Source organism: Leucoraja erinacea, chromosome 33 (genome assembly GCF_028641065.1).
Source record: "Leucoraja erinacea ecotype New England chromosome 33, Leri_hhj_1, whole genome shotgun sequence".
Taxonomy (NCBI): domain Eukaryota; kingdom Metazoa; phylum Chordata; class Chondrichthyes; order Rajiformes; family Rajidae; genus Leucoraja; species Leucoraja erinaceus.
In genome coordinates this window covers 14,814,983-14,834,309 of record NC_073409.1, presented here as the reverse complement: position 1 = coordinate 14,834,309, position 19,327 = coordinate 14,814,983, and the positions used below count along the sequence as shown (strand labels likewise).

Below are 19,327 nucleotides of genomic sequence, written 5' to 3'. Positions count from 1 at the left end.
CGCCAGCCGGGTGCTTTGACTTTGACTCTGACATCGGGGGGGGGAGAGTGCAGTGGAGAGATAAGTTTTTTTTTTGGCCTTCCATCACAGCTATGTGATGGATGTTTATGTAAAATGTAATTATGTTGTGTCTGGGGTCTATTTGTGTGTAATGTATGGCTGCAGAAACGGCATTTCGTTTGGACCTCCAGGGGTCCAAATGACAATTAAATTGACTCTTAAGACTCTCTTACTCGGTTGCTCCACTCCCTCACCGGGTACCCCCAAGACCAGTGATCAGTGATCGCACAGCCTCCCCCCTTTCAAAAACGCTCCAATCCAATTTAAAGCATATATATTGCATTCAAGTGCAAGTTATAAGACTCACTACAGTATGCACCATATTGCACAATTTCAAGCTGAAAAATGCACATGTTCCGTACCAATGGGAGGGGGCACCCTATTCCCACCCCGCCCCCCCTATTCCCCCCCCCCCTATCACCCCCCCCCCCCCCCCCCCCCCCCCCCGGTCGCGATGCTCCCTCGGGCTTGGTCTCTCGCAAATTTCTCACTCCCAACTCTCACCCAATGGTGGTCCATAGCCTGCTCTTCGACAAAGCTGCAGTGTTTGCAAATGCTATCTACACAGCATCAGTAACTATGTGAATTACAACTTTTTAAGCAGTATTTAGTTAGAATTTAAGCCAAAATTAATTGCATTGTGAAGGCCATGTCAGCATATTCTGCAGAAGAACAAGTCTTTTTGACAGTACTAATCCTATTTTTAAAAAATGCTGAAGATGCTAAGCCTTGTTAAATGATGTGTAACTGTATTTTTGATGCCATACTGTGCTAATTACTGTTGTGCAACCTCTCTGTTCCTGAAACAAATTAATTATGCAAATCATTGTATCACAATAATGGTTTAAAAATTCTATGATTTTAAATTGTTTTACGGTAAATGATAGTTCACCTTCTTAAATCCATGACCCAATCTTTATTTTAACTTCAGAAAACTACTAAGAAGTAAATTATAATCTGAGCTTTTTACTTCATGGTTTGCCGTTTCAAATTCTTCAACTGGGCTTGCCAACTTTATGACTAAGGATACCAAAGATTCAAAGTCACTTATGAAATATAAATGCTGTGCATCTTACTAAATTCTTGTGGTATGATTTTCTTGAGATAATGAGTGCTGTTCCTTTACTACAAAATATGAGGCAACGAGAAGAATATTTTAAAAATATTCATATGAGAAGAATAATTATTTGATTTGTGCGTATAGTGACATTGAGAAAGTGTTTACCCTTCTTTCAGGATAATTTGCAGTGGCAAAATCCCAATAAGCACCTTGGTTTAATAAAAACGGAAAATGCAGGGATACTCAGCAAGTCGGGCAACAATTGTTGAGATAGAAACATGTTAACATTTCAGGTCGATAACCATTCCGCATCCTGATAAATATCCGCAGCACTTTCAGATTTTTAGCATTTGCAGCATTTGATTTTTTTTTACCTTTTCAGTAACTTGATTTTATGACTCATGAAGAATTATTTGGGAAAGTTTTGTATTAAATTGTTTCTGAATGAATTGGAAATTGTCTACTGATTTTGGAGACATGTTGGTGAATGACACAAGCCTTGTTAGGTTAGTTTCTCCTTGTTTTGCAACTAATATGGTTGAATGACAATGTCACAACCAATGCTAATATTACTCTGAGAGTTGCCTTGATGGGGCAGTGACTACCTGTGGCAAATCAAGCTCCCGTGTGCTATTTCATCTAACGTCTGGTGAATACACTATCTGAAAAGGCAGGAGAAGCAGATTCACTAAAACTTGAAAACAATTGAATACATACTTGAAAGGAAGCAATTACAAAAAAATGGGTAAACCAAGAAGTGGGATTCACTTAATAAATCCAGCAAAAGGGGTGAATAACTTACTTTTGTTCACCGTCCTCAGATTTTGTGGTGCAAAAATGGATTACACAGTGCATGCACTATACCATGACAAAAATTTAACCACAAATAAATTATGGTAGTAAAGTCATAATTGATAACATGACAGCTATTGGCTTTCCAACTTCCCGTAATTTTGAATTGTTATATTCCAGGAATCACCATTCAATTGTAGAATTTGCATTAAGCAATTTGAAAGTGCTCTCTAAACATACAAAATTCTGAAATCATGATTCCTTAATGTGCTTTCAATCACCCATCCCATCAACCCCCCACTTGTATCTTTCTTGTAAACGTTTCTAAAAACCTTCCTACTTATTGATTTACAGTAAACTTTCTCCACAGTGCAAAGTATATAGTAAATTTAAAGAAAAAGGTTTCAAATGCAATGATTAAATCTAGCTTATAGGTCTAAGGTTTGTTTGACTATGTTTGTTTAGCCTTAGAGCAAAGTTTTATAAGGGCAGAAATAATGATGTTGGTATAATTACATATCTTTTCCTTTAAATAATAATAACCATTTTACTGTTTTACTTATGGTTACTATGTGCTAGAGAGCAGGAAACTGAAACATCAACTCCTTCAATTAGTAATTAATTTTTAAACATCACTCACAGTATGCTTTATAAAGTACAAGGAAAACCCATTAAACCCATTAGTCAGCAATTCACTAGTTAATATGATGATATATTTCACATGAGAAAGCCTTCTATGTCGATGGAAGACACTTCTCCCTTGCACTACTCCAGTTAAGGATCACTTTGACAATAAGAACATCTATGTCAGGATGACCACAGTTTAGCCTTTAACGCTATAATACCGAATAAACTAATCTCTCCAAGCCTGGATCATGGCCCTAGGGGCTTCTGGATTTCCTGACTGGCAGACATCAGTCAATTAATATTGGTCAGAACATTTCCTCCACCCTGACCTCAACACTGGTGCTCCTCAGAGTTGTGTACTCTGCCCCCTGCTCTACTCCCTGTACTCTACTCCCATGATTGTACATCAATCTTTAAGTTCACCGATGATACCGCAGTTGTTGGTGGGATCAATGACAATGATGAGACAATGTAAAGGAAAGAGATTGGCAACTGTGTCATAGTTGTAGAACAATAACCTGGCCCTTAACTCCAGCAAATGAACGAGTTCGCTGTCGACCTGAGAAAGCGGGGGTGGGGGGTTGGATGAGGCAGGGTGGTGAACACAACCATGCCCTCACCAATGGAGTTGCTGTAGAGATGATCAACAGCTTCAAGTTCCTTGGCATCTGCATCACCAGCAACCTAACCTGGTTCCCTTCACATTGATGTGATGATCAATAATACACATCAGCGTATTTACTGTCTTAGATGTCTGAGATCCGGACATACCATACCAGGCACGGAAATCACTCTCAAAACATGGGGAGGACACAATTTCTTGACACATGCGAGGCTTCGGCCATGGGCCCTGTGGACAGTAACATCGGGAGCTGACCTGGTTGGTGACCGACTCCGAAATCCAGCAACAGCAGCTTCGTCCGCCCCGAATCGTTGGGCTTCAATCGACCCGTTCACGGGGGCTTCAACATCGGGAGCCTCGATCGCCTCGACGAAGCAATTTGACCACGGGGCAGTGGAAGATCCCGCAACCGGCCGCACCAGGCGATGAAAAGCCCTGCGAACGGGCCGATTCCTGATCCACCAGGATGTCTCCCTCCTCCAATCACCTCGCTCTATCCTCAGTCCCACCCCCCTACGTCCGTCTCTGACTGACACCTCCTTCCTCTAATGATCGCTCTGAATCATTATGGTCCCCCATGCTTCTCTATATGATAATAAACTAATCTACTGTATGGAATTGTGCCAGACATTTAACAGTCGCAAACAACCCTTGCATATGAATCAACCTTCACATCAGATGCATATCAAATCATTGGCAGGAAATTAATCTATATTATCTATCTAGTAATAGTTGTCACAGGGCACTGCTGGAGGAACCAGCTTTTAGTAACGTGGTATTGATACTTTGGACTGGATTCAACTTGGGTAATCTGAAATGCCTACCTTCTCATCTTTCATAGAAACATAGAAACATAGAAATTAGGTGCAGGAGTAGGCCATTCGGCCCTTCGAGCCTGCACCGCCATTCAATATGATCATGGCTGATCATCCAACTCAGTATCCCGTACCTGCCTTCTCTCCATACCCCCTGATCCTCTTAGCCACAAGGGCCACATCTAACTCCCTCTTAAATATAGCCAATGAACTGGCCTCAACTACCCTCTGTGGCAGAGAGTTTCCAGAGATTCACCACTCTCTGTGTGAAAAAAGTTCTTCTCATCTCGGTTTTTAAAGGATTTCCCCCTTATCCTTAAGCTGTGACCCCTTGTCCTGGACTTCCCTAACATCGGGAACAATCTTCCTGCATCTAGCCTGTCCCAACCCCTTAAGAATTTTGTAAGTTTCTATAAGATCCCCTCTCAATCTTCTAAATTCTAGAGAGTATAAACCAAGTCTATCCAGTCTTTCTTCATAAGACAGTCCTGACATCCCAGGAATCAGTCTGGTATCACTACACTTTCTTCACTACTCACCGACGTAGCAACTGATCTCATCCCCTGATCCCCTCCATTCTCTGACCCCCAGATTCAATATGGTTTGATCAGTCTCCAACCACTCACCCAACTAAATCCTGGATCCAGCATTGATCCATGGCATGCAAAAGAAAATGAGCATTGACTATAGTTGCAGCAACAAACCAATGATCCTGAAGAGCACCTTTTGGGGTATACATCCATTTCTAGGCTGATCCGTCTTATAGTCAATGATTTGATCTAAATGCTACAGAAAACTGTAATAATATTGGTAAGAAACATTCACGTGCATGACTATCAGGGTTCTCATGATTGCATGTACTGAAATACATCAGTTGCTTATGCCAGATGTTGTCATCACAATATTACTAAGTCTGAAGAAGGCTTTCGACCTGAAACGTTGCCTATTTCCTTCGCTCCATAGATGCTGCCTCACCTGCTGAGTTTCTCCAGCATTTTTGTCTACCCACAGTATTACTCTACATGGATTGACCACACAATGCTTTCCTCCAATCCCATTTCATCTCCCTGACCATCATTATTGAAACGTCTCCCAAAGAAAGCAATTCACTCAAGGCCAACAAATTATTTTAAAGAAAACCTTGGAGCTTTATATGATGGGAAGGGAAATTGTAGTTTACATGGTGCTGCAACATTTTCATGATAGTGGAGCATGATAGGAAGCAAAGAAGTCCATAATAAGCGGTCAAAGGTTATAGATGATCTCTATAATTGGACTGCTTTACATAGGCTGAAAGGCTTTTACTTGTTCACATTCCTGTATTCGAATGATCTAATTGAGGACTACGGCAAGTAAACAGGATCCCAGGGGAAATTACAAAAACTATGTGTTATATGTTTGCATGAATTGACAATCTTTTTGTCACAGTCACCCACTTCTGCTCAGTAATGCAATTTTATTCACAAAGGCGAACAATTTATTTCACCTGATTAATCAAAACCATTTTCTTAAGTTTCAATCAATGTTAACCCAATATCCTGCAAAGCGCCCTTTACAGTCGACAGGAAGGCTCATGGTAAGGATCGCTACCCTAGGATATTGAAGTACAATATTGAAGATCAACACTGCAAAGACACTTTTAAACTATCTTATTATTCTACCTTTTCATACCTTTGGCTCATGAAAGTCGTATGGCACTATTTCTTTATCAAGCAGACGTTGAGCTGCATTGTAGTCCTTCATTGACGATGTGGTCATGACAGAAGGTGCAGGAGTAACAGTGCCCCTGTTGAGTGGTGGTTTGGAAGTCAACCTGTCTAGAGGTTTCGGTTCTTCAGGACTGGACTCACTAATCACTACGTAGTATGATTTTTGAGGGTAAGAACCTGGAAACCAGTAACAGCAATTTCATTTTAGAAGATTTTACATTATTTATACTGATTACAAACAATAATTAAAAATAAAAAAAATGTTGGCAAATTTTCTGATCATAAGCGGGACCTTGTTTCAGCCACACATGTGATTCTGTAACATTTCACTAAGGTTAGGATTTTAATAAGTGTTGTGTGTGTGTTGTGTGTGTGTGCGTGCGTGCGTGCGTGTGTCTGTCTGTTTATTTGTTTGTTTGTGTGCGATCACATCTACTCGGAGAAACGAAGCGCTAACGGTAAAATGTTAACATATTCCGGTAGAGATTTATCCTATGAAATCAAACATTGCATTATTTCTCAAGTTATTCATGAAAGTTCAAAAATCTCTAAAAACTGGGAAGAAAACAACTGTCTTTCGCCTATTCCCTGTGCTTAGCCCTGCTCACAACATTGTTGCTATCCAAGTACACTGAGATCTGCTAGCTAGCAAGTGCAAATGCATTTATTTTTGAAGATGCTATTGGGATTTTTTTTCAACTCTAGTGCTGGGGAAGTCTCATGAGCTATGATCTTTGCTGAGGAGTGCTCGAATCTTACCTTCGGCAACGGGTTGAGTTGGAGGACCACGCCTCCCGTGGGGGCTACGGGTAGTGGACGGGTACGTTGGGGGAGCAGACTTGGTCTAGTGTTAATATAATTTTGAAGTTTGCAAATTTTATTTATATTATAAAACTTCAGACACATATATCGAGCTGAAGTAAGGCCCTTGAATTTTAAATCTTGAAAAACTTACGCTAATGATGGTATCGCGTGCATTGTTAATTTTAATTGCTCCACCGTTTAGAGGCCATACTTAGCTGCGTTGGCACTAAACTATAAGTCCTTCCCTAAATCTTTCTAGATTTCTATGTCTATCTCCTCCTCACCTCTCTTGGTCCACCCACAATGTATGTGGCTCAAGGTCAAACATTGATTGATAACATCCATGTCATGCCTTGCAACATTTTGTTCTCTCATGGCATTCCTGATAGCCTTACGGATTATATTAGGCCTTCTTGTACAAAAAGGGGCATCCCTCTTGTCCAAGCATCGGATCAGGATTTTAGCAGAGAGTCAATCTCCCTGTTTATCTGGTTTCTGGTTAGGATTGACCCTAATTATCTTTCACAGAACGCAGTCGTCAATCTTCTTGATTAGTCGGGTGACAACTGCATTTAATTTAGTACCACTGGCAGTCTGCTCCATGCAGGTTGCCAATGGTATTTACCTGTAAAACAGTGTCTACATTTGCAAAAAAGTAATTGTTCACGAAGCTGTTTGCCAGAAATACTGTAACTACAGGAAAAAGTACTTTTAATAGTTCATGAAAATTACATGATTTCAGATTCTAATTATTGAGACTCTATTTTCCTCTGAGAGTTGTTTAAGGGGAAGGTTGAAAGAGTAAACATTCTCAATCCTTACCCTGTGGTACAATGACTCAGGTTAGCATTGCCACCAGCCACACTGAAACCAAAGCCCAAAGGAATACAGTGCACCAGTAAACTAGTCTTTTTTTAACATCACTACCCAATTAATTTTTAATGTATAGCCTAAACAGAATAGTTACAAAGACCCATTGGATGATGATTTATACCTTACTTGTGACACTGACCTTAACTCATCCATGACTTTCCCTCTCATGAGCCAGGTTACTTATAAGACATGCATCATATTTTGCAGTTCCTCATAATGTAGCCACTGTTTGCTGCAGCAAAATGCTATATCATACCAATGAATTGTGCACTACATATCATCTATATTCCTGCATTTCTTTACATTCTTTCTTTGCCTAACAACTAATGTCAATAAAATTATGTTATTTTTAATAAGAAGAATGATTTCAACAAAGGCAGCTTCCTTTCAATACTTTGCTTGTGGTTTCTATGTGTGGGAACCCAGACAGTGAATCTTGACAGTTCAACACAGCTGGATATTACAAATCAGGCAAACAGTTTTCTTCCATCGTACATGTATACATACATACACACTTACACATATGTATATAAAATCACTTAGGGGAGGGAATTTAGAAACAGTCAGGAGTAATCCAGAGGCCCCAAAGTTAACATTATGGTCTCAAATGTTTTTGTGAACAAGAGCAATTAACTCGGCATCAACTCAAATGGCACCTCGGACTTTAAAAACCGTGCAATGGTTCTAGTTCTACACCATACATATTTTAGTTTAACTTTAGATGAAAAGACGAAGATTATTATTTATTTTTTTACCATATATTTCTGGAGGTGGCTTTTTGTATTTCTCTTGGCAGTCATGCATAATAGCCAGTTTGTGTTGGACAGGAGATGGGTTAAGGGTCAACTCAGATCCTTGAGGAATGAGACCACGTTCAGTCAAACTGAGAATACCTAGAAGGGAAGAAAATATTATTAAATATAAGTGCAAATATTGCAGGATGACTCTATTAGAAAACAGTATGTTGTAGATGTAGTAAATTGGATAGTGCTGTGAAGTAGATTCTGGGCCTCACCTCCTTAATATAGGTACAGGTCAATCCAGATTAATTGGCCTGAATTTGATCATGGCCAGTTCAAGATGCTAAGGTGTAATTAAAATGATTCCACCAGTAGCTGGTAAAAGGCCACACGTCCAATTAATGAGGAAGGGGGCCAGGCTTTTGTGGCAGGGTGAAGAGGGTCAAAACATAAACGACAACATTCTTCAATGCTTAACAGTTCATCACAAAATAATGGTTCTTCAAAAGCGCAATAAAAAAGCTTTTCAGAAGATCGTAAATCACTCAATCTTGGTTTGGAAAGGACAAGCTCAGAAACTGATGCCAAGTACACATTATAAGGATGGGTTTTTGAGCCATAATGTGAGGGAACTGGGACAGAATTAGGACAGCAAATGTGCCAGCTTGGAAGAGGGCATAATTATGTTTGAGCCCTGCTCTAGGGGACTCAATTGTTGCTGTTGCATATCAAACTACCAAAGAAGGCTGAATGAACCACACTAAGAATTGCTAGGTCCACTGAACTGTCTGCTGGTGGATGTGCACCAATGACAGAGTCCTCCAGCTCCACCTCAGACCTGGCCATAACATCCTGCAACATTGCTCACCTTTTCTTGCATCTTTTTCAGACACAAATGGAGGAAGGAGAGATGGATCTTGACGATTGGCTGGAGGCAAAATAGCAATTGGGGAAATTGTCGTGCCTTTAGCAAGTTTTTGTGAAGGTATCTGTGGGAAAGAAAGTATGAATTATTAATTTTTCCATTTTATGAGATAGTAACTAAACTTTTAAAATAAAATTTCATGTGAATATTACCCACTAATCAGCCAAAAATCATTAGCTCATTTGGAAAGTTTTCTATTTGTAATTGCTAATAATGTGAAAATACACATAATATTTTTAGTTTCTTCAGCTCAACTCTGGCCACTCCAATAATGAGATATGCACCCCATCAGAATGATAACTATGTTCATGATAGCTTTATATTAATGAAGCTCAGACATATCCAAGAATCACCCATGTACACTATTGCTCTTTCGCATCTTTCTGTTTATGATCTGCCTGTTTAGAAGATAATGAAAGAGCCATAATGTATTTTACTCTTGCTTTCTTCTTGGTACACAGTACATATAAGGTAAGGAAGGGTGTGTCATTATGAGGTGCAGTTATATCGGCACGCACATGGAAAATGTAATGGTATGAAATTAGAATGATCGGTCTTATCGGTTCAGCTTTCTTTTCATTTACTTGAACGTGGCAACCGCTGATTTAAAATATTTCATTTAACAGGTACAGAAAAATGAACCACTCTCTGCAATAATCCTTTGCAGTACAGGAGGATATAGTTGTCCAGTTCTGTGGGTATGACGTGGGAGATGACAATGCATATTATAAAAAGATTACCAGTAAACATCAAGACACATGTACCTAATTAAACCTTTTGAGTAGTGGCTGTACCCCATCCTCTATTTCAAGCACTTTTAACACCATACATATCTTAGAAATGTTGCTCAGGATTTTGAATGAAAAGTATTATTTTGAAATATAGTGACTCATGATATGCAAGCAAAATGAGCAATCACAGCAAATCTGTAAAATAAATGATTGCTGCATATGTCTGCCACCTTTTTCTCTGGAGACTGGAAAGAAATTAAACACCGAGTAAGAAATAACAATGCTTCAAAATAGAGGACAATACCATAGGGGACAAATATGGAAACTAGAATTCAAATCAGCAAACAGTTACCATTTCATTACTCATTTTCAGGCTTGATGATGTGGCATAAATTGTCGACAGAATATTCTTGATGCAGAACTTTATTGAAATTTCAGGTGCTGTTGTGTGAAAACATTTTTTAAAGCAGAGATAGCATAAAGCGAATGAGAGTGGAAAAAAAAAAGAAGATATGTGCTGGCTGTTATTGTTGAAAATGTCAGTTCCAGGCAGAAGTCCAGCTTGCAACAGTCAGAAAGTATGGACCTATCTTATTGTAATTCATAGCTGGACCTCTGTCGTGCCCACAGACAGCTGTAAACCAACAGCCCATAGCATCCCAATCAGGCACCATGATACCGAAGAATGCTGAAACATACTAGAACACTATTACTGCATCCATGCAGCACGTTTCTTTTGCACCCTGCGTGGCTGAATGACAGACTTGTCTTATATTCCAGATGACAAGCGCTGGATAAAAACTTAAACAAATGGTGACCTTTAGAAAGATGAATTTGTTTACCAACAAATGTTCTTCTGTCATAAAAGATGGGGTGACCTTCACTTCCCAATGCCTGGTTGAGAGTATACTGATTGTAGTCATCTGTTCCTTAGCTCTGTCTTGGCAACTATCTCCAATTTTTGTTATGACACTGTATTAATTTGTGTATTTCTTGTAAAGATTTTCTGAATGCAATTGTTGAATTACTGTAGTGCAACCAAAATCTAATGGATTAGACATATGCCAAGTCTCGTACACGATAAAGAATCTATAAATATTGACTGTAATTTTTATTATGAAATACCAAAAATGAAAATGAATAGAGCTAAGATATATTTATGTACAATGGCTACTGGTAAATAATAATACAAACATCTCTTCAGATGGCGATTTTACTTTTCAATACCATTTTTCATCGCTTCATTTTAAATGCATACTAAGACTTTTAGTACAAGCATCTAAAAAAAACTAAATATATTCTGGACAGTTAGAGTGAAATTGCTGAATAATGTCTGCTTATAGACCAGTCAAATGTTTTTAATGGAGTTTAAATAGTCATAGAACAAGGGAAATTGAAGCTCTACAAATCACAACTTTTAAATGTGATAAAAAGGAACTGCAGACACCAGTTTATAACCAAAGGTAGACACAAAATCTTTCCCAACCTTTAAAGTTGCTCTTTAAGATAAGGGCGTGTGTGAAAAATAAATAATTCTTAAGTGAAAAGACTTCAATCATCCTGTTGTTAAATTTTACCAATTTGGCCACTTCAAACAATTTATCAATTCGGATTGAACCACTAGCATTACAATAACTACTGAATAGGATATAAACAGTGCAGAAGTCAAACAAGAGGCAACAATATCAGGATAAAAACTCTCACTGTTCCAGTTTTGTTAAGCTTCCCTAACAAAGTATTATTTTACTGCACATTATTGCTTGCACCAGTCTCTGAGGCTGCTTAACAATCGTCTGCCTTCTAATGTCATGGTTTGTTTTTTGCAGAGCACCACTAGCCAAGCTTCAGGTAAAATTGTACATTGGGGAACATTTTCCTTTCTTTCCTCAAAGAGTGCATAATTATATTTTTGGTGGTGTTTAATAATCAAAATTGTGCATGTCCTGATTTTACTGTGACTGAATTTGCACAACATGAATTTGCTAATGGGAACAACAAGAAAAAAGTATCAATTACGATATACCTGTAATAATCTCATTTCACATTTCTCAAGCAGCTGATGAGCTACTTATCTAGTATAAAAGTTAAAAACCCAGTTAGTCAGGCTGTGCATTAATAATATTCATTCACAAAAAATATTTACAAATGATTACACAAAATATTTCCTAAATTGGGTTTAATAATTTAGACATACACTGAGGTCATGTTGTTTTGCTTACATGACAACTGAAATCTGAATCAGCCTTTTAAATATTGTCAGGCTGAAACAAAGTGAGATTATGTTTCAGATTAGCACAATTGTGCCTTAACATTGAGATAAAAGACCAAAGTAGAAACAAATGTCTTTGAAGGTTTTCGTAGTTTTAGTTAGACGTTAACATTTTTTAATGAAAAAAAAGAAATGAATGAGGTTTCAAATTCTGGCTGTACAAATTCAGGCTGGTTTACTTTGGAAGTGAAGCATATGCTGTGGAATATTTAAGTTTTAGTACTTACAGACAGAACTTTACAGCAATACATCCACAGTGAACACTTTTTCAAAGGATGTAGAGAAAAGGAAGAATTAATAAAATTGCTAGGATGCAAAGAAAACATTCCTAAAACTGAAATATTCAGTGGTATCAACGGCTGCTGTTATTTTAAGCTACAAGGCACAGCAGGAGGGAGCACGGGTTGTACGGATACAGGTACCTACAAATAGTAAGCCTTTCAATGGTATAGTGACCATAATAGGAAAAGATTTTCCCTGAAGTCACAGCATCAATGTACTCACCAGGTCTTTTCTTCTAACCACAGAAAAAAAAACAAGCGTTGAGAAATTCTATTGCACTGTAATTGACACCCTTGGTGGCGTATCATTAACTGTTTCAATTTTGGATGAGATGTTGAAAATTTTAGTAATCACAAAAAGTGAATTTTGAAGCACGCTCAATTGAAAGGGGGATAGATGGGCTGGTAGCAGGCGATTCACTGGTAGCAGGCGGTACACTGGCACCTGGAGCCAGTTATGTGACCTCAGTAGATCTGTGGGGGGTGTTCCACTTGTGGCCTTTGTTTCTAGGAAGGAAGGGATCAGAAGGAAGATCTTCTGGGTGTGGAGCTGGGTTCAGAACAAAAGAAGACGGTGGAGTGGGGATGATGGTACTTTTTGGTAGGGCTGTCTCCCTTAAGTTAGAAGGTGTTTACAACATAAAATGTGTAGGATCCTAAACCCAATTCTATTAATATGCAGTGAGGAATAATGATGGCCACGACCCACAAATTTGCTTAATCTGCCCCTCAATATTCCACTGTATGAGAAATTTCTGTATCAGGTATATGAAGAATGCTTTCAACCAACATGCAACTGATGTAGATATCAGATTAGTACAAGGATGAAGAGGAACCAGTTGGATTTCCAGGGTGCCGTGATTCAAAACAGAAATGGCCCCAAATGCAACCACTCAAGGTAAAAAAAAATATTTTTAAACATGTGGCACTGATAAAAAATAGAGACCTGTTTTAATCAACAGAACTTCTAGGCCAAGTTGTCCGCAGTGTGTGCAGCGCACAAAAGATTAAAACAGCTGTAACCATTAACATCTGTTTTCCATCAGTAGTGTAGGAACAGAAACCTGACAATACACAAAAAGTGACATGAATGTGGAGACACTGGAGACAGCAGCAATCACTACTGATGGAAATGTTTGTTGAAGACAAATGATGGGTGGGAGATTTTTGTTATAGCTGCCCCTTCTCAATCATCAGAAGATGTTGTGGTTTGAGCAGTCTTCATCAAAGAATGCTAATATTCTTGGAACTTCATGTGTGTCCCCTTTGCTTCATATTCACGAATTAGGGATAGATTTGCAATTTTCTAACGATCAGGAAATACCAGCAGAGAGTACTTCACAGATAATCCCATACATACTTAGCTTCCTCATCAAAAATGTAATACTCAGTTATGAACATCTTTAAAATCAGAATCCATCATCAAAGATTCCGAGACTTTATGAAGCCCATTGTTTCACATTAGGTGGGTTTATATCACTCGATCTTGCCTCAGCAGGGACAACATATGCAGAAACAAAGTAGCTGAGAATGTGTGGTCAGCAACAATCAAACGTCACCATGAAGAACTACAAAAGTCACTAAAAGCAATGTCTCAGAAAGTTCCAGGACCTTAACAGCAGAAGGGAAGAGCATTTCTGGAACTGATCAATGCCAGTGATAAAACAAGTAAAGGCAACTCAGCAACTCCTCACCATCCTGACTTTTGGAATTATAGGTTCTCCGAAAAACTGCTACCAATATGAAGCAGTATATATACACAAGTACACACCAATTAACTCGGTAGGTATAGGGACTAAAATTGAGTTGCACATACATTTGGATAAATGGCAGATGCATACTGTCAATGATGTTCTACCCTTCACAGAAGTTTGAAAGCTAGTTTAAATGCGACTGGTGGTAAATACTGAACCATATTTGCAAATGGTTTGGCAAAACAAGAAATCGATTATATTTCAATTGTAACAAGATTCACATCATAACCTACATATTGGCAACTAAATGGACTCTGGAAGCAGAGACTTATTTGAACAAAGATGTTGAATGCCCAATGTCAAATTAGCCAACCAAGTTAGTTGAAAGGTAAACTGGATGGTAGATAATGGGTATCTAATATGTTATGTTTTAATAACCCCATTTCAGAACTATTCATGTTGCAAACCTGACAAACTTTGGCAGGTTAGTGGACATAGCTCAGTTATAGTAAAGCCAACAGAACAAACACTGTCACATATTTGGGGTGTTTGTCTATTAATGTTTGTTGTGACAAAATCTGCCTCAATGATAGTTCACTTATACAGTATTGTTAGTCTTTTATCTTATGTGCAAGCACTCCCTTCCTTTATACGGTATTACATATCAGGCAGTGGTACTCTGGGACTTAAAACTCTTTACATTAATCACCTTTGTTAGTATTCTGGTGATGCCCCCTTTCTTTCTGTTGACTAGCACCAATCAGAGCAGCAGTTTAGGATTTATGTTCTATATACATCTTTTTGTAATATACTGTATTTGCTTGCAATCGCTTCCACTGACCTTTAATAAGTCATTTGTAATCCTCAACACACCCTTAACAAGGCCAATCGTTCATGCCTCCTTGATAAGTGATAAATCGATCAGTTAATATGTTAAGGTATTTTACTTCTTTTGACCATAGCACAGACATATTTAAACTATGCCAGCACATATTTGCTGAAAACAGCTGGTTGTTGTAGTTGAGAGGAAAGAAATGCCCTTTTTAATGAGGACATTTAAAAAAAGGGTAGATGGGGCAATTTCTTCAGTCACTCCAGGGCATTTTTCCTATTGGCACAATCCAATACATTTGGACGAAGTTCCTCTGGGCGTATTTTAACATCCACATCAACCCATTTGTATTAAAATGTCAGAGCCCAAGATTCACAAATTAAATATCTCATAGGAGTAGCCCCTATCTGATAATATTCTCATCCGAATTACATGGAAATACAGTGCAAGAATTTCTGCTCATAATATATTTCTTTTTCAAAGTTCCAACCTAAAGCAGCCTTAAGAATGCGTATAAAAATAATGCTCATGAAATAAACGCCATATTTCTTCCGCCCTCACCTTAATGTACACCTTTTCAGTGGTTGTGCTTTACACGCTGAGTTATGTAACCTTCAAAACTAAGTTTCAGCCTAATATGACTTTTTGGTGCAGTCGGCCAAATAGAGAAATGTGAAGGTGTAAAGGTATTGTAGATTTTCTAATTACTAAAACTCACATAGTCTTATTTTACAGTACAATTTTTCATTTATTGAGCTGCATGCATTCAGTTGCCAAAGTTTCATTCAGTTGCCAAGAATCTGTCAAGTAACAGCCTGAAAACCGAGTGACTTTCATCTGTGTTGCAGATGCCGTCATTAAACTAAAATTTCTCCATGGTTTTGTTGAAATCCAGCCCAAAATAATTGGCATATTTTTCTACAATAGAACAGTCAGTGCTTTTATTCCAAAAAAACACTTCCCCCGTATATTACAGAATAGAAAAATATATTTATCCCCACCCACTAATTCTGTTCAAAGATTCACATACAATTTTAATGCTGTACACCCCATGTCAGGGTTTTCTCTATAGTTACGCAGGACACAGCACACAGAAAAATGTGGCTGCATAGTTCTGGAGAGGTTAGGAACTGTAGTAGAGAAAAAAACAATTTCTATTTTTTGCTATTAGAAAACGTGTCCTACAATCTACAGACAAAAATGAAAGATTTTTGTGCTTTCTCAATTTCCCTACTAAACATGCAATAGTAATGTGAACAATAATAATGAACATATAACCAGTCCATTCAGTGCTTGACTTGTTTCAAGAACAATATCCTATTTTCCTGCTCTCCTACTTCCCAAAGACACAAGGTTTTGCAGGCCCTAGTGTGTAGGGAGTGGATAGAACATAGAACGAGTGTGTACGTGTGATTGATGGTCAGCATGGACCAGGTGGGCAAAAAGGTCTGTGTCTCTAAACCAAATATATCCCATGAAACTGTCTTCTCCTTCAAGCACATCCAAATAAGTTTTGTCCAATTGAATCTGTACACACTACCCAATCAGACAGTGATTTCCAATCACAACTGTGCATTTTGCAAAACTACTTTGTCTTATTCTGCCCTTTGGTCCATGGCAAATCATTTTAAATAGCAATCTTCTAGTTATGAATCATTCAGCTATTGCAGGCGGTAATTACTTTGTTTTGTGTGATCTCTAATTTTTCTTTGGTCTAATGAATATGTAGGAATAGCATTTAGCCCTTGGATAAGTTTCATCATTCACTGACATGATTGCTGATCTATGTAGGTATGTTACAAAACTTACCTTCAGCGGCGCTGCAGTTCTGTCACTGGCCATGTGCGTGACTTTGGCGCCTTTGGGAGGGGGGGGGGGGGGGGGGGGGGGGGGGGGGGGTGGGGTTAAAATGCAGTTTTTCTCCTGCCTGTCCTGGATATATTTTCTCGGGGTGCTAGCTAATGCTGAAGAATTGTTCCAACGGCCGTTCTGTGAATTTTTTTTTATTTTTTTTTCAGAGCTGGAGTAAAAGAAAAATCCACTTCTAATGCCGTCAACACCGATAACCGGGACGGATTTCATGTACAGGACAGCTAAAGGAAAGCCGTTTATTTTACATATAAACGTGCTTCTTAGGATTAGCTTAATCCAAATTTTACGTTGCGAAAAGGTGATTTATATTAAAATATTTATATTAAAATACGAACCGGCAGTATTTTTCCTGCCGATATGGGGTTTAAATTCACTGCAACCGCAACGTTCCAATCCATCGTGTTCCACAAAATCTCACTCGCAAGATGATTTAAATGGCCATTAATTTACAGGAATTAAACACTAAATTCCTTCCATTTGGCCTATAAATTCATGACAATGAGATTTAAAAATATTGTTATATTGTGAATTCTTGTGTGAATGTTACTTGGACACTTAGGCTATTTAAAAATGTTAACCTTTTCTTAAGAAATGAATAGATGTTTAGATCTATTAATTGAGTTTTGTAATGAGCTACAATTAGGTAACTAACTAATTATATGCTTTAATTTCAGCTCATCCAAGTAAGATTATTTCATATTTATTTCAGAATGCTTCAATCTACAATAACTGAAAATTTCTTTCAGTTCTCTTAATTTTTAAGAAAGTTATGGGCTTTTGACTGTTCTCGATCACTTTTGTGTAAAGTCAATGGAAAAGCAATAGGGAACAAGATGCTAATTTCCGAGTATGAACATTTTTTTAATGCTGAAGATATGAAAGTGAATTAGGTGTCAAATTAAACTTCTGTTTATGCTTTATCTGATGGGATAAATTGCAGACTTGATTTTCAAAATCTCAAAATTTTGTAACATTGCTAATCTATGGCCTAAACTTAAAAAACAAATCTTTACCTCCTTTCCCTCGTCCAACCAGCTTCCCCAGCTAATTTAATTGTGACTCCTCATCACTGGATTCATCACCATTTTAGTAAATCACCTCTGCATCATCTCCAAAGCTTACACATTCTTCCTCAAAGCAGATTCACATACTGTACACTAGACTGTGGCTATGTTTTCTATAGGTTGGCATATCTTCCTCTTTTGAACTTTAAAGCCTGGTGGCAGGAGGACAGTAATCTGAACTGCCTATTCCTGCATTATATTACTTATATTTGTAAAAAGGAATCAAACAAGATACAGGTATGCACACGGAGCTGTAATGCTGAGCAAATTGATCTAGCAAGATAGTTATTTCCTTAAAACAATGCACCTTCCATAAATACATCTGCATTCGCCTGCTGTTAATGCAGGTCTTCATATTTATGATTAAATCTAATCATAAAAAAGTGAATGCATTGACAAAATTTAAAAGGTACATTTATACTGTGTGAGAGTGTCAGGTAAGACACAGACTAAAATAAAATACAGATTTATACTGCATCTTATCCTGTTCTCAAAAAATCCTCATAGTACTTCACATATAATAAATTACATTCAAACTCAATAGCTGTCACTCACACTGTGCAGAACAATAATTTACAAGTTTGACTGAAATGATCAATTATTTCATTTTTTTGTGGCATAGACTAAATAAATCTTCAATCATAATTTTTTTGTGGAGATAGCATTGAAGTGTTGGACTAAATAGATTCTTCCTAGATTCAACATATTTCTATGGTCTGAATGGAATTGGTCTATAGGATATTAGGAGAGCTCACTGCTCAACTTCAACAACAATGCAGGACCTTTTTCACCCTCAATAGCACACTTGATTATGATTTATTTTCCAAGTGCGTTGATTTCTAGTGTCCAGACAGAAGCTGGAAAACTGAACACTAATGCTCAATATAGTATCCGAGCTAGAACTACCCAACTCCGCAAAAGTTTAGCAACTTTCACTGCAAAGTGTTGGGATCAGCATCATTCAAAGGTTTCTGAATCGAACATATGCAGAACATAAATTTCACGCACTAGCTGGTGCTTGTGCTCATTTAGATTGAACATACATTCCTCTGTTACAGAGTTGGTCGTTTTAACAGTTTGTTCAGTTTTTTAGGAATTCAAGAGAGAAAAAAAAAACAGCCTCAGAAATAAACTAATTATAATTCAATAATTGGTATCATCCCATCACAGTCAAATATAAAACTCTTACAATAAATGGAATTCTGTACTTACTTCAGGCAATGCGTTTCTAATAATAGGAAACCGAAGCCCATAGTTTTCATTGATAAGATTCCTATTCTTTGGGTGGGTTGGATCACGCAAAATTTTCACATCCATGGCCATTTTATGCTATTAAAAATATATGGAATTAGTTTATTGAAATGTACTTATGCATGCTGTTGCTTTAAATGATCTAACAATAGTATAAAAAGGCAAGTTACAGCAGACTGAGGTTTCTTCATGAGGTTTTCAATCCTTTTCTACTCTGCACTATGCTAATCTTCTCTTTATGTTCACTCGATAATGTATAAACCCGTAAATCTAATGTCCCAGATTCTGGTCCCAATGTCCTAGGCC

The 19,327-nt window shown here is 37.8% G+C and overlaps 1 protein-coding gene across 2 annotated transcripts in view; it reads right to left on the bottom strand.

Annotated features, from left to right (window-relative positions):
* The window catches only part of iqch (IQ motif containing H), a 114,357-nt gene that overhangs the window by 81,346 nt on the left and 13,684 nt on the right, over positions 1-19,327 (bottom strand). For both annotated transcript variants that reach the window (XM_055661419.1, XM_055661420.1), the window contains exons 5-8: positions 18,983-19,099; positions 8,971-9,091; positions 8,118-8,255; positions 5,648-5,862 (exon numbers count right to left, since the gene is read on the bottom strand). In XM_055661419.1, the coding sequence (XP_055517394.1) occupies positions 5,648-5,862; positions 8,118-8,255; positions 8,971-9,091; positions 18,983-19,099 (591 nt within the window). The remainder of the gene's footprint in view (positions 1-5,647; positions 5,863-8,117; positions 8,256-8,970; positions 9,092-18,982; positions 19,100-19,327) is intronic.